Raw genomic sequence first — 14,678 nt, 5'->3', positions numbered from 1 at the left:
TATATGTCGACGCAGTACTCCAAGTGTGGTCTAACCAAGGTTCGATACAGATTTTGCATAACTTCCCTACTTTTCAATTCTATACCTCTAGAAATAAACCCTAGTGCTTGGTTTGCTTTTTTTTTATGGCCTTGCTAACCTGTGTTGCAACTTTTAGTGATTTGTGTATTTGTACTCCGAGATCCCTTTGTTCCTCTACCCCACCAGACTCACACCCTCCAAGTAATGTGACCTCCCTATTCTTCCTACCAAAATGTAATACCTCACATTTATCTGTGTTGAACTTCATTTGCCAATTATATGCTCATTCTGCAAGTTTATTAATGTCTTCCTGTAATTTGTTGCAGTCCTCCTCAGTATTGACTATCCCCCCCCAATTTGGTGTCATCTACAAATTTAGAAATTGTGTTTTTGATTCCAAAGTCTAAATCGTTAATGTAAATTGTGAACAACAGTGGTCCCAGAACTGATCCTTGTGGAATACCACTACCCACCTTCTGCCACTGTGAATAGCTACCCTTTACTCCTACTCTCTGCTTTCTGTCTTGAAGCCAGCCAGCTATCCATTCTACTACTTGTCCCAACTCCGCATTCTCTGACCTTGTTCATCAGTCTATTATGGGGTACCTTTTCAAAGGTCTTTTGAAAATCTAGATAAATTACATCTACTGCATTACCATTGTCTACTCTCTGTTACGTCTTCCAAAAATTCAATGAGGTTGGTCAAGCAAGACTTTCCCTTTTGAAATCCATGCTGACTATTCATTACTATGTTTTTGGTTTCTGGATGTTCTTTTATTTTCTCCATTATTTTTCCTACCACCGATGTTAAGCTGACTGGTCTATAATTCCCTGGACATGTTCTATCCCCCTTCTTAAATATAGGTATTACATTAGCTATCTGCCAGTCCTCTGGCACTACACCTTTTTCTAACGAATTATTAAATATGTGTAGTAATGCCTCTGCTATCTCTTCCCTAGATTCTTTTAAAATGCCTGGATGCAATCCATCCAGACCAGGGATTTTATCCTCTGAGTTTGATTTGTTTATTTAATATATCCCCTTTTTAAAAATTTTAAATGCACTTATCTCATTACTAATCTCATCATCCAATGACATGTCCACCTGTTCTATCTCCCTGGTAAATACTGAAGCAAAATAATTATTTAATATATCTGCCATCTCTCTATCATTACCTGTGGTATTATCCTGTCTATCCCTTAATAGCCCTATTCCCATTTTTTTATTGATGTGCCTGTAAAATATTTTACTATTTTGTTTTATGTTCCTTGATAATTTAATTTCATAGTTCCTCTTTGCCTTCCTAATTGTTTTTTTGACTTCTCTCCTAATATCTTCGCATTCGCCCTTATCATTCTCTGCTATCTATGTGCTTAATGTATGCCTCTTTCCTTACCCTCAATTGTTCCCTTATAGCTTTATTCATCCATGGAATCTCATTAGTGTTTAGTTTGTTCTTTCCTTTTAACAGAATATATTCTTCCTGCACTCTGTTGAACACAGTTTTAAATGTTTCCCATTGCTGTTCTACATCGTTGCTTGCCAATATTGATGCCCATTTTATTTTTCCAAGTTCTATTCTCAGCCCTTCAAAATCAACTTTTCTCCAATCTATTACCCTGGTTTTCATCATACTTATGTCCTTCTCAATTATCATCTTAAAGTGTATTATATTATGGTCACTATTGCCGAGATGTTCCCCTACTTTTACTTCTCTTATCTGCTTTGGCTCATTCCCCATTACTAGATCCAATAGCGAACCCTCCCTTGTTGGGCTTTTTACATGTTGGTTTAGAAAGGAGTCCTGTACACATTGTAGGAACTCCATTCCCTTATCCCCTTTACCTACCTCTTCTGTCCAATTGATGTCGGGGTAGTTGAAATTCCCCATGATTATTATTCAATGTTTTTTACTCATTTCCCTAATTTGTCTGCATATTTCTTCCTCCACCTCCCTTCCACTATTAGGTGGTCTGTAGACTACACCTATTAGTGTGATTGAACCTTTATTATCTTTTATCTCTATCCATATTAGTTCTATTTTTGTCTTGCTGATAGCTTTTTTCTACTGACATTATGTTATCCCTAATAAGTACAGCTACTCCACCTCCCCTTTTCCCTCTCTATCTTTTCTAAATATGTTATACCCTGCAATGTTTAATTCCCAGTCCTGATTTTTCTGTAGCCATGTCTCAGCAATCCCTACTATGTCTGGTTCCTCGAAATGCATGATTGCCTCCAGCTCCCCTGTTTTATTATGGACTCTGTGTGCATTGCTGTACAGACAGTTTAACTCATTTTTAATAGGGTTTCCTCTCACTTTATGTTTAACCATCTTTTTAGACTCCTGGGGGGAGAAATTCAGTATAGCCCTGTTTGGGGCGCCATTAGCGGCCGTGCGCAAAGTTTAGCGCCTGGCGCTAATTATCGCCTCTGATGGCAAACTTGGCTTTTATTGCCCCTGGAGGTGATTGGAGCGCTAAATCAGGCGCTACACACCTCTCTTAAGGCGCTAAGGCCGAGGTGCGAGGCGCTCCCTCAGAGGGCAGGTGCTGCCAGTTAGCGATTGAACACAGACACACTGGCGCCGGTCAGTTCTTAAAGGGGAGGGTCGATCTTGCTCTGCAGCCACACCCTGCTCATTGGAGCCTTGAATCTCGGCCTGGGCAAACCTGTGGCTAAATCTTGCAGCCAAACACTATGGAGAGGGCCAGGGAGCGAGCACAGCGCTTCTGCGAGCGGGCCTTGGAGGCTCTGGTTGGCGCGGTGGAACGCAGAAGATCCATTCTGTACCCAGAGAGTGGCAGTAGGCCTTTTCCACGCGAGTATAGAAGAGTGTGGAGGGAGGTGGCTCAGAGAGTCACCTCAAGCAGCACGGTGCCTAGGACCCATCTCCAATGTAGGAAAAAGTTCAACGACCTCACTCAGGTCGTCAGGGTGAGTGCCTTTTTTTCAAAACCTCTCCATCCCTCCATCTCAACCTCACTTTATGGCCAGAGGGTCTTAAAAGCCCCAATGCCCAACACTCATCCAACACCTATGGCCCTTTCATCAAACACACATGCACATTCCATACAGTAAGGGCTATTCAACTATGGGAGGCATTTCAGGCAAGACCATGGCTGCATATTTACTCAGACGCCGTCCTTTTTCTTGCAGACCAGGCGGCCTCAGCTGCAACCCCTCAGCAATCTTGAGGTGCGTGTCCACAGGATTGTGGCAAGCCGGGTGATTGATCCCGTCGCCACTGGAGACGCCGACCCCGTTCTGGACATCAATGGTAAGGTCATCGCCTTTTTGTCCTCTCTCCTTCCACTTGTACGTCACAACACCAGCTTTTGATACTTTCAATCCAAATCACTAAATCGCTGCACTCATGCCTCCCTTGCTGCCACCCTGTCCTCACGCTAAAGCCACTCTTGTACCTCCCTGCTTTCAGATGGTGATTCACCAGGTGAGGAGACGGGCCCTCAAGCTGCCAGTAGGAGTGAAGCTGAAGGCGAGGAGGAAGAGGAAGCCGGACCATCAGCGCCACCCTCTCCCGAGGAAGCCCATGCCCACACTGGGAACACGCCTTCCCTGGAGGGGAGCAGGGGGGAATGGTCTGATGAGGGTGAAGCTCCAGGACCCAGCGGGCTGCAGCAACGCGATGGGGGTAGGGAAGCTCAGGGGCCTTCTCCCAGGAGGGAGAGTATGCCATCGAGTCCTGCTGCACTGTACGCAGAGGAGGAGCGGGTCCTCGCTGAAATGAGCGCCCAGGCGGAGCATAGGCACACTGAGCTCATGGGTGCAGTGGGAAGGGTGCCCGAATGCATTGAATCACTGGCAAGGAGTGTGGAGCACTTCGCTGTAGCACAGGCGGCTGCCACGCAAATGCTTAGTGCAGCAATGCAGTCACTGGCTGCTCTCATGCAGACACAGATTGAGGCCACGCGAGCACTGACTGCTGTCACCCTCGCTCGTTCGGACACATTTCCCCGGTGCTCTCACCGCGCTGCAGCAGGCCAGCAATCTGTGCTCCAGCAGATTGCTCCGGATGCTGAAGTGCTGCCCCGTGGGAGTGCCAGTGTGTCGGTCGAGCAGGGAGGTGCTGTCCCCTCTCAAGATGACAGCATTCCTGCTGCCACCACTGTCACTTCTCCACTGCACTTGCCACCGCCTGTAGGCCAGACTGCTGCCGCCCATGCAGAGTTGGTGCAGTCTGCAGCCGGGCCCTCCAGGCCCAGAGCTGGTTGAGGCCGTCCTTCAAGGGCATCTGCAGTCTCAGGTTGTGACAATCAGCAGCCCTCCACCAGCCTTGCTCCAGCCACTAGGATCCCATAACGGAGGAGCTGCAGGGTGGGAAAGGGGAAATTTCGCAAGGGGAGCAGATCACCCTCGATGGGAAAAAAGTAGGAGGTGTGACAAAATGTTGTTCATTGTTTTATTAAAGGCCGAGGTTCGTGGTCACATTTTTTCTAAACTGTTTTGGACATTGTCTCCAGGTTGTGAGAGCCAGTTATGTTAATGACTTTTTTTTTGTGTTTCTTTCTATTAGTTTGTCCTGCGGGAATGAGACACACAGAGTTTGTAAAATAAATAAGTTTCTGTATTCAAAATGTACCTGTTTGGTCTTTGCAATCATTGTTGCCTTGACTGGCTTAGGGGTTGCGGGATGGTTTCATTCAGGTTGTTTGAATGGCAGAAGCCATTTCCTCAGAAGGGGCCTAGAAGCGACTTGCTATGAACCTTTGACGGATGGCCCTTCCACATTGTATGCCTCCCTCCCGCCTTGGTGCTGCTGATGATCGTCCTCCTCATCTTCCTCCCCCTCCTCTGATGGTGCTCCAATGCCTGGTGGCATTGGCTGGGTCCTGAGGATTGCAAGGTTATGCAGCATGCAGCACACAACAACGAAGTGGGAGACTCGCTCAGGCGGGTACTGAAGGGCTCCTCTAGAATGGTCCAGACAGCGGAACCGTTGCTTGAGCATGCCGATTGTGTGCTCAACCATGTTCCTGGTAGCTTGATGGCTCTCGTTGTATCGCAGCTCAGCAGGGGTGTTGGGCGTACGGAGCGGTGTCATCAGCCAGGTGCACAGAGGATATCCCTTGTCCCCGAGAAGCCAACCACCTGGGTGATGTGGTGCCTGGAAAAGGTCAGCCACAGAAGTCTGGTGCAGGATGAAGGCATCGTGGCTGCTGCCAGGAAAGTGGGCATTGACAGCGAATATCAGCTGTCTGTGGTCACAGACCAATTGGATGTTTAAGGAATGGAAGCCCTTTCAGTGGCGGAAATCCTCGGCATTCTCTTGCGGCGCACGCAAAGCCACATGCGTGCAGTCAATGGCGCATTCATGCTGCTTGTCCGGGGTCATGGGGAAAGAGATGTACTCTCCTCTCCTTTTAAAGAGGGCATTTGTGACCTGACTGATGCAGCAATGCACCGCGAACTGGGAGATATTGGCGATGTCCCCAGTAGCTGATTGAAATGAGCCGGTGGCATAAAAGTTGAGAGCCACTGTTATCTTCACTGCCACCGACAGAGAAGTCCTGCTCCTCAGTTGAGGCTGCAGATCTGGCTGAAGCAGGTGGCAGAGTTCAGTGACCACCTCCTTGCTGAAGCGCAGCCTTCGCAAACACTGCTCCTCAGACATATTAATGTAGGAGAACTGTTGGCGATATACCCTGGGAGGGTAAGGTCGCCTGTACAGAGGCCTGTTGGCCCTCCTCCATCTGGCCATGATTGCCACTCTCTCTCTGCATCTCTGTGCCCTCCGAATGTGATGGAGAAGGACGACGTCCCCATCCATTGCAGCCCCCATAGTATCTGGGCAATCAAAGTTATGTAGGTCGACAACCAAAGTACCTGCAAAGTTATGGTCAGAAGCCAAAACTACCTCAGACAGCGTTGACTCAATATAGAAGTCTCTCTTTGTCTCTCAAAATCTCTCTCTCTCTCTCTCAGAACGAGTGGTGCAAAAATGGCTACCACACAAAAGCCAGGAAGAGGCCCCCTTTAAATAGCGCCCACACCCCCCAGCCCCACAGCGACTGGGAAGCGTTCCAGTCTACCTGTCGCTGGTTGCGCCAGGCGGAAAGGAGGGGGGCGCCACTCAATTTCCGCCCCGGGGCGTCACAAGGGCGTTGTACTCTCGAATGACGTCAAGATCTGCGTGCACAGGAGATCGGGCGGTATTGTTTAGCGCCGCCGCAAAATGTCTGGTCAATTTCGCGAGAGGCACCGATATCGCCGCGCCCGGGCGCTAGTTGCTTTGTGTCCCATTAGCGCCCTCTTAAGGCACTAACAGGAGGCACAAACCAGCTGAATTTTTCTCCCGTTCTATAACTATTTATTCCCTTGCCATCAATGTCCTCCGCGGGGAGGGACCAGGAGCAGGGCCGCGGGGAGGGACCAGGAGCAGGGCCGCGGGGAGGGACCAGGAGCAGGGCCGCGGGGAGGGACCAGGAGCAGGGCCGCGGGGAGGGACCAGGAGCAGGGCCGCGGGGAGGGACCAGGAGCAGGGCCGCGGGGAGGGGGGTGCCAGGGGGTGCAATGGCATTAGTCAGTGAACACTGCTCTGTAAATCTCACTGTGATGAAACGCAGGTGGTCGTCATATATGAAACTGTTCAAAATAGTGGAAGATATGAACACTGATGCTTATAATTAAAGTAATGCACCTGCTATTTTAAATATTTAAGGCTTGGCTGGATTTGTAAAGGTCATATGTATCTCCATAACCAACACCCGTGCCACTCAATGTCCATGAGGAAACAGGGCATTTACCAAGTGGTGTCCAGCACCATTACAAAGTGTCCCTCCTATTGGTATGGCCAAGAATTGACAAAATATATCCTGACAGTGGCTGCTGGGTCTATGCAATGGGCAAGTGTCAGGCTGTAATCCACAAACATAAGAACAGCCCCATGAGCCTTTTCCGTCATTCAATGAGTTCATGGCTGACCTGTATCTCCACTCCATTTGCCCGGTGTTGACCCATATCCCTTGATGCCCTTACCTAACAGAAATCTCAGTCTTGAAAGTTTCAATTGATCTCCAGCATCCACAGACATTTTGGGGAGAGTTCCAGATTTCCATGACCCTTTGCATGAAGAAATGCTCCTTGATTTCACTCCTGAATGGCCTAACTCTAATTTTAAAATTATGCCCTCATGTTCTGGATTCCCCCACCAGAGGAAATAATTTCTCTGTATCTACCCTATCGAATCCCTTAGTCATTTTGAAGACTTCGATTAGATCACCCCTCAACTATCTAAACTCAAGGGAATACAAACCATGTTTACGCAACCTGTCCTCATAATTTAACCCTCTGAGCCCTGGTGTCATTCTGGTGACTGCATTGTACCCCCTTCCAAGGCCAATATATCTTTCCTGAGGTTTGGTGCACAAAACTGGACATGGCACTCCAGATGGGGTCTGACCAAGGCTCTGTAACAACTGAAGCAGAACTTCCTTCCCTTTGTATTCCAGCCCCGAGATAAAGGTCAACATTCTATTAGTCTTTTTGATTACTTTTTGTACCTGTGCACTAGCATTTAGTGATTTGTCTATATGGACACCCAAATCCCTTTCTTCCTCCACAGCTCCTAGCCTCTCACCATTAAGAAATATTCTGATTAGTCTTTAGTGGATCCAAACTGGATGACCTCACACTTCCCCACATGGAACTCCATCTGCCGCAGTTTTGCCCACTCACTGAGTCTATCTCTGTCTCTTTGTAACTTCCTGCTCCCATCTACACAACTTACTGTGCTTCCTATCTGCAAATCTGGATATACAACTCTTTATTTCTTCATCCAAGTCATTAACACATATGATGAAAAGCAGAGGCTACAGTATAGATCTCTGGGGAACACCACTTGTCACATCCCGCCAGTTAGACAATGTTTCTTTTATGCCTACTCTGTCTTGCACCTCCCAACCAATTACCAACCCACAAGGTTACCTCAATTCCCTGCGCTTTCATTTTTGCTAATAATCTTTTGTACAGAACCTTAACAACTGCCTCTGGAAAATCAGGTGTCAACAATGGCTCAGTGGTAGCACGGTGGCATAGTGGTTAGCACTGTTGCCTCACAGCGCCAGAGACCCGGGTTTGAATCCGGCCTCGGGTGACTGTGCAAACTCCACACAGACAGTCTCCCCGTGTTTGCGTGGGTTTTCTCCGGGTGCTCCGGTTTCCTCCCACAGTCCAAAGATGTGCGGGTTAGGTTGATTGGCTATGATAAATTGACCCTTAGTGTTAGGGGGATTAAATTCGTGGGGTTACAAGGATAGGGTGGGATATGTGTTGGTGTAGGGGTTACGGGGATCGGGTGGGATGTGTGTCGGTGCAGGCTCGATGGGCCAAAATGGCCTCTATCTGCACTGTGGGGTTTCTGTGTTTCTGTGTAGCACACTCATCTGAGTTAGAAAGGCTGACGCTTCAGTGCAGTACTGAGGGAGTGCTGCCTTTCGGATGGGACATTAAACCCCTCAGGTGGACATAAAAGATCCCATGGCACTATTTCGAAGAGCAGGAGCGCTTTCCCCGGTGTCCTGGCCAATATTTATCCCTCAACATCACTAAACACAGATTAGCCATTCATTATCTCATTGCTGCTTGTGGGAGCTTGCTGTGCACAGATTGGCTGCTGCGTGTCCCCACATTACAACAGTGACTACACTTTATCGGATACAAAACGCTTTAGGACGTCCTGAGGTTGTGAAAGGCACCATACAAATGCAAATTCCTTATTCCGTGTTGGTGACACTGTACAAATAAGCAGCCTATACAGTAATCAATGTTACACATTGATTAAAAACTAGATTATTGCTGTGATTTGCTATGTTTAATTTTTCTGACACCGAGTTAGTAGTTGCATCACCTAACGACGGATTTCCAAATTTACACCAACAGATATGAGCTGCAATCTCAGATAAAGATTATTCCAATATACAAGCCCTTGTGGTTCTTAAGAATCATAAAATAACTATTCAATTGTTCTAGAGCAGCAAATAACACAAGGATTAATGGGAAAGGAACACTTAAACATGAACAATGAGGTCCAGGATACAGAGAATTGAATGAGACCCATTCACTGCTAAGTTAATCTAATGTGATGTTGGAATAAAATGTTACATTACCTACTGGGGCTATGGCATTTCTCATTTGAAGAAGTTCAAACTTCACTTGTAAAGAAGATAGTTCCCATATGGGGGGGGGGGGGGGGAAAGGGGCACTGCCTTAGGGAAACCACAATACAAGGGGTCAGATGACCTCTCTCCTTCAGGCCCCCCTGACCATCACAACCCCACCACCCCCCAAAAAAAAAATTACACAAAGCCTAGCTCTGGTCTGCATCCTCATTTCTTTGCTTGGAAGGGCATTAACTGAGATCCCAAGTAACAGCAAGAGAACTGAAACTTTACAAAACTATACAGTAAAATGACTTCAAGTCGTACCAGTTCACACAAAGGGTAGTGGAAATTTGAAACTCTTTTCCCAAAAGGATGTGGATGTTGGGTCAATTGGAGTGTCCAAGACTGAGAAATAACATTTTTGTTAGGCGGGTAAATGGAGTTGAAGTATAGAGCAGCCATGATCTAATTGAATGGCAGAGCAGGCTCGAGGGGCTGAATGGCCACCTCCCGTTCCTAGAGATGAGGAAGTTCTGTTGGTGAAATTTGATTCCTTTCTAAGAATGAGGTATACCACAAGCACAATAGATAATCAAACATTGCTCCTCATTTATTCAACCTCTTTGTAAAAACAAGTTTACCAAAGCAGTACTGGTGGCAGCAGTCTAAGAGCCCACACCTTCTAATTGGCTTGGAGCACAATAGTCCACAATGCATGGAATGTGTGCTGCCGACTCAAGATGACAATGCTCAGTAAAAGCAAGTGCATTGCCCCAGGTTTTGTTCTGCAGATGCGTTCGAGAAGGGCTCACAGCATACTGCCACATGATGGATCCCCTACTGCCAGTGAGTAATACAAGGAGGTACAATCCACAAACCATTTGCATTGGCTTTGCTCATCAACTAAACTGCCTAGATTGACAAAACCCTTGGGTTCTGCCTACACAAGAGTCTACTATAGTGTTCATATTATCTAAGTGACCCTTCCTTCTGATGGAAGAAACATGAGATGGCAGCTAAAATGTTGACGCTATCCACAAGCTACAGGCAAGGAACAGTAGACAAAGCACTTCCATTGTCAGCCTTCAAAGTGGATTCCTTCTAGGTGCTAGAAATATTCTAACTGCCCCTGAAGCGGGGGCTTATCATGCTTTGCACTTGAGGCAACTGGTGAGTCAGCAAGTGGCCAGATGTACATAAACCACAGATTTTTCTTTGGGGGGGGGGGGGTGGGGGGAAGAGGGATGATGAAGTCAATCATGCCTGAATGCTGTAGTGATCTGGAATAAGTTTTCCTAAATTATCTTTGTGCGATCCACATTAATGGAGGAAGTTGGAAGGGAATTGGAGCAGCTCAACACAATAACTGGCAAAAAAAATATCCACCAGATTATGGTTGTTCCAGGTCATCATTGGACACCCAACTGAGAATGAGCCCTTGTATTGTACTTATTGAATGATACATGTGCTGAGCAAGCACCATATCCAATCCTGGTGGGGGCAACACCTCAAATCAGAGTCCTCATTATCACCATCCTGCTCTTCCATCTCAAAGGCATGGGTTAGAGCAGGAATTAGATACAGAAGAGGATATGGTAAATATAGCAGGATAATACAGAAGGAAACTATGTGAAATATAAAAAGTAAAGAGAGCGATTAGTCAGGGTAAGGTGGGATATGGAAGACGACTGACGGTCAACATAAGGGATAATAGGCAAAGGCTTTATGAACACGTAAATAAATAGGTAATCAAATGGGTGGGACCAATCAGAGACGATGAGGGAACAGCAGAGGTTCTGAATAAGTATACTGCCTCAGTCTTTATAGAGGAAGGCGATAGTGGGACTATAGGACAACCCAAGGAGGGGGTGGAGTGGGGTGTAAGGAGGGTGTGGAAGAGACACAGCTGGAGATAAATATTTAAAAGAATTTTACATAATTCATCATTTTCATCATCTCAATGGCCCTGATAATACATTGCCCCTTATATGGTGCAGCACCCCACTGTTATAAAGCAGTAAATCCGGCGACTCGCTGTGAGCAATGCCATGTGTCATCTGCTAACATTATACACACTTCATGTCACACTTCAGACACATCACACATTGTCTAATGTGAATTTCTATATTGAACTTTTAAAAAGCATAAAAAGAACAAAGTCAGTCATCTGCAATGTGCAGAAGAACTCTTCGGATATAGTGATAGCCAGAGCCACAATGTCTACAGGCTCTTAATTGACCTCTGCACAAACAGAGCCAGCATTCTAATCTCCAAGCTGAAGAGCAATTAACCTTTGAATGAAGTCATCCAATGTTCATTATGAATTAGACCTGGTTAGTCTTAATGAGATAGGCAGGCCAGCTCCGTCCTGGCTACCAAACATCACCACTGTGCCCCAGACTACCAGCGAACAATGCAGGGGATCAGTTAGTGACTGACTATTTATTCATCAGGTTATGTGTTAATACACAAATCACTGAGGTAGAGAGAGCAGGTGTTGGACAAATCATTGTAGAACTTCCTTTCATTGTTAATCTGAAGATATACATACTCACCAGTTTATGTAAAGAAGTGCAATAAAGTCAGGGGAGAAAAGTGCTGCAGAACTGTGGCTGTAACTCAACAGAGCTTGAGGCATTGATCTGCAGGGGAGGTACTGCTGACCCAGTGCTGCGTCAGAGAGCAACACCCATGATCACCGTCAGATCGGCACATGGATTGAACTGCTCTCTTAACTGAAGGAAGGAATTATAATGGCTGGAGACAATGGTGCTGGGGATGGGGAGCCCAAGTAAGAATGGAAAAGTGGAGAGTATCATATAAAAAACAAATCAGGATGCAAAGCAAGGTTAATGTGAACACTCAATTCATACAGAAACATTCCGGGCAAATAAATTGTGAGCAAAGGTTAAATGGCTGACACTCCTTACCCTTTCGACTTATCAGTTTACACTTCATGAACTCCTTTAACCATTGCTTTGCTCCATTATCCTGTACACTTGGTGATTGCACTTGAACCATTCTGAGTTATGTGTGCACATTACGTCAAGGTCACTGCGGTAGTTTCTGAAAGGATAACCTTGAGTTATACCTACCCTGTATCGTCAGAGTGATCCTTCCTGTCTGCTTGGGCAATGTGCAGAGATAACTCCTCAGCACCCTCCATACTCTGTGCTGACTGCATGTCATTCAGTGTGCAGAAGGAGGCCACTCTTTGATCTGTAGATGCAGAAATGAAGACGGTTACAGCACAGTGCAGAGCGACACGTTCACAGAGAAACAAAAGGCTGTGGTGCTACAGCAGCTGAGTCAGGCTCGCCAGGAAACTGCGCAGGCACCTCATTCAGCATTACCTCCCCTCATTCGGTTAATGCCAAAGGCAGGTTAGTGACATTCACAAAGTATTCAATTCAAATCACTCCCAGGACTGAAGGTTTTTGCATCACCGCTACAAGGGAAAGCAGAAGACATCAAAACCCTCAAAAGCTCACTTGCTTTTTGACAGTTACATCCAGAGGCTAGCCCCAAGTTCACATGTCTACACACAAAGATAACAGACAAATTCATTCTGATTAGCTGTTTCTAATTGGAACAGTAGGATGTTCTTACCTAAGCTTCCAAAAACCAGCAGAATCCAGAAAAACATTTTAGACTCAACTGTCCTTTTATTTCATCCAACCACATCATGCAAACATGCAAAGGACCACAAAACAGGTGCCACATTCACATCACTGCAACTGCAAAACCACAACAGTCACCTCGGTGACGTGTGATGGTGAACAGACCCAAGATCTTCGACAGTCAAAGCCTGAAATTTAAGTTAAAAGGGCTCTTTAGCCTTTTCCATGGTATCCACAGGCTGCCGATTACCCTCCAGGGAGCATTCCTGCCGATATAATCAAAGTACGACAGCAGTCCCAATGAAGGGCTCAAAGGCTTCATATTAAGAAGCCCTGAAGATCACTTAATTATACCAAGAGGCTGATAGACCTAGAGTCCTAACAAGTTATTTATTCAAATTAGAAAGTATAAACAGGGGAAAGCATCATCACACAGCCCACTGAAATCACTCATTCAGCAACTCAAGTCTAAACAAAAATAAATGAATTCACTTAAAAAAAAGTTACACAAAAGTGATGAGGTTTTGGAAATTTCCTGCTGTCTCTGAGAACTGGGAGTGGTACACAGTGTACACAGTTCAAAAAAACCTCTGGAAAATCTATCCACAAGGTACATCTGTATTCAAGTGTTTAACTTCTCTAACACTCTCCCCTCTGACCTTCCGAGCTCCCTCCTAGTCTCCTCACTGACCTTCTGAGCTCCCGCCTACTCTCCTCACTGACCTTCCTAGTTCCCTCCTAGTCTCCTCACTGACCTTCCGAGCTCCCTCCATCCACTCTCCTCACTGACATCCCGAGCTCCCTCCTACAATCTCCCCACTGGGCGCACCCTCCCCAGCTCCACACAGAGACGACGCACCCTCCAACTTTTCCAAAACTCCGCTCCCTACATCCCATCCTGCACCAAGTCTAGCTCGCCCATCACCAGTGCCCTCAATGGCCTACACGGGCTCTCTGTCCCTCTCCAATGCACTGAATTCAGAATTATGGTCCTTGTTTACAAACCCACCCATGGTCTCGCCCCACCCTGCCTCTACCACCTCCTCCCGCCAAACCGTCAAACACAACCATGGCCTCGCCCCACCCTGCATCTACCACCTCCAGTCCTCTGACCCTGTCCTTTCATTTGTTCATGGGTGACTTTAATCCACATATAGACTGGCCAAACCAAATTAGCAATAATACTGTGGAGAATGAATTCCTGGCGTGTTTACGAGATTTTTTTTTAGACCAGTACATTGAGGAGCCAACTAGGGAACAGGCAATCCTAGATTGGGTATTGTGCAATGAGAAGGGGTTAATTAATAATCTTGTTGTGCGGGGTCTATTAGGGAAGAGTGACCATAACATGATAGAATTCTTCATTAAGATGGAGAGTGAAGTAGTCCAATCCGAAACTAAAGTCCTAAATCTAAACAAAGGAAACTACGAAGGTATGAGGAGGGAGTTGGCTATGATAGATTGGGGAGCTTCATTAAAAGGCTTGACGGTGGATAGGCAATGGCTAACATTTAAAGGAACAAATGCATGAATTGCAACAGTTATACATTTATTTCTGGTGCAAAAACACAAAAAGAAAAGCGGCCCAACCGTGGCTAACAAAAGAAATTAAGGATAGTATTAGATCCAAAGAGGAGTCATATAAGAAAAAGTAGCAAGCCTGAGGATTGGGAGCAGTTTAGAGTTCAGCAAAAAAGGACCAAGAGATTGATTAAGAGAGGAAAAATAGAGTATGAGAGTAAACTTGCAAGGAACATAAAAGCGGACTGCAAAAGCTTCTACAAGTATGTAAAAAGAAAAAGGTTAGTGAAGACAAATGTAGGTCCCTTACAGTCAGAAATGGGAGAATTTATTATGGGGAACAAGGAAATGGCAGAGCAATTAAACACATACTCTGGTTCTGTCTTCACGGAA

At 46.1% G+C, this 14,678-nt stretch overlaps 1 protein-coding gene across 4 annotated transcripts in view; it reads right to left on the bottom strand.

Annotated features, from left to right (window-relative positions):
- sipa1l2a (signal-induced proliferation-associated 1like 2, genome duplicate a) overlaps positions 1–14,678 on the bottom strand; it is a 547,440-nt gene that overhangs the window by 22,915 nt on the left and 509,847 nt on the right. For all 4 annotated transcript variants that reach the window (XM_085996661.1, XM_085996664.1, XM_085996662.1 and 1 more), the window contains one exon: positions 12,240–12,363. In XM_085996661.1, coding sequence (XP_085852787.1) covers positions 12,240–12,363 — 124 coding nt within the window. The remainder of the gene's footprint in view (positions 1–12,239; positions 12,364–14,678) is intronic.

This window comes from Somniosus microcephalus, chromosome 9 (assembly GCF_052327205.1).
Source record: "Somniosus microcephalus isolate GS21.2 chromosome 9, FLI_Smic_1.0, whole genome shotgun sequence".
Taxonomy (NCBI): Eukaryota; Metazoa; Chordata; class Chondrichthyes; order Squaliformes; family Somniosidae; genus Somniosus; species Somniosus microcephalus.
This window is presented reverse-complemented; position numbering and strand designations above follow the sequence as displayed.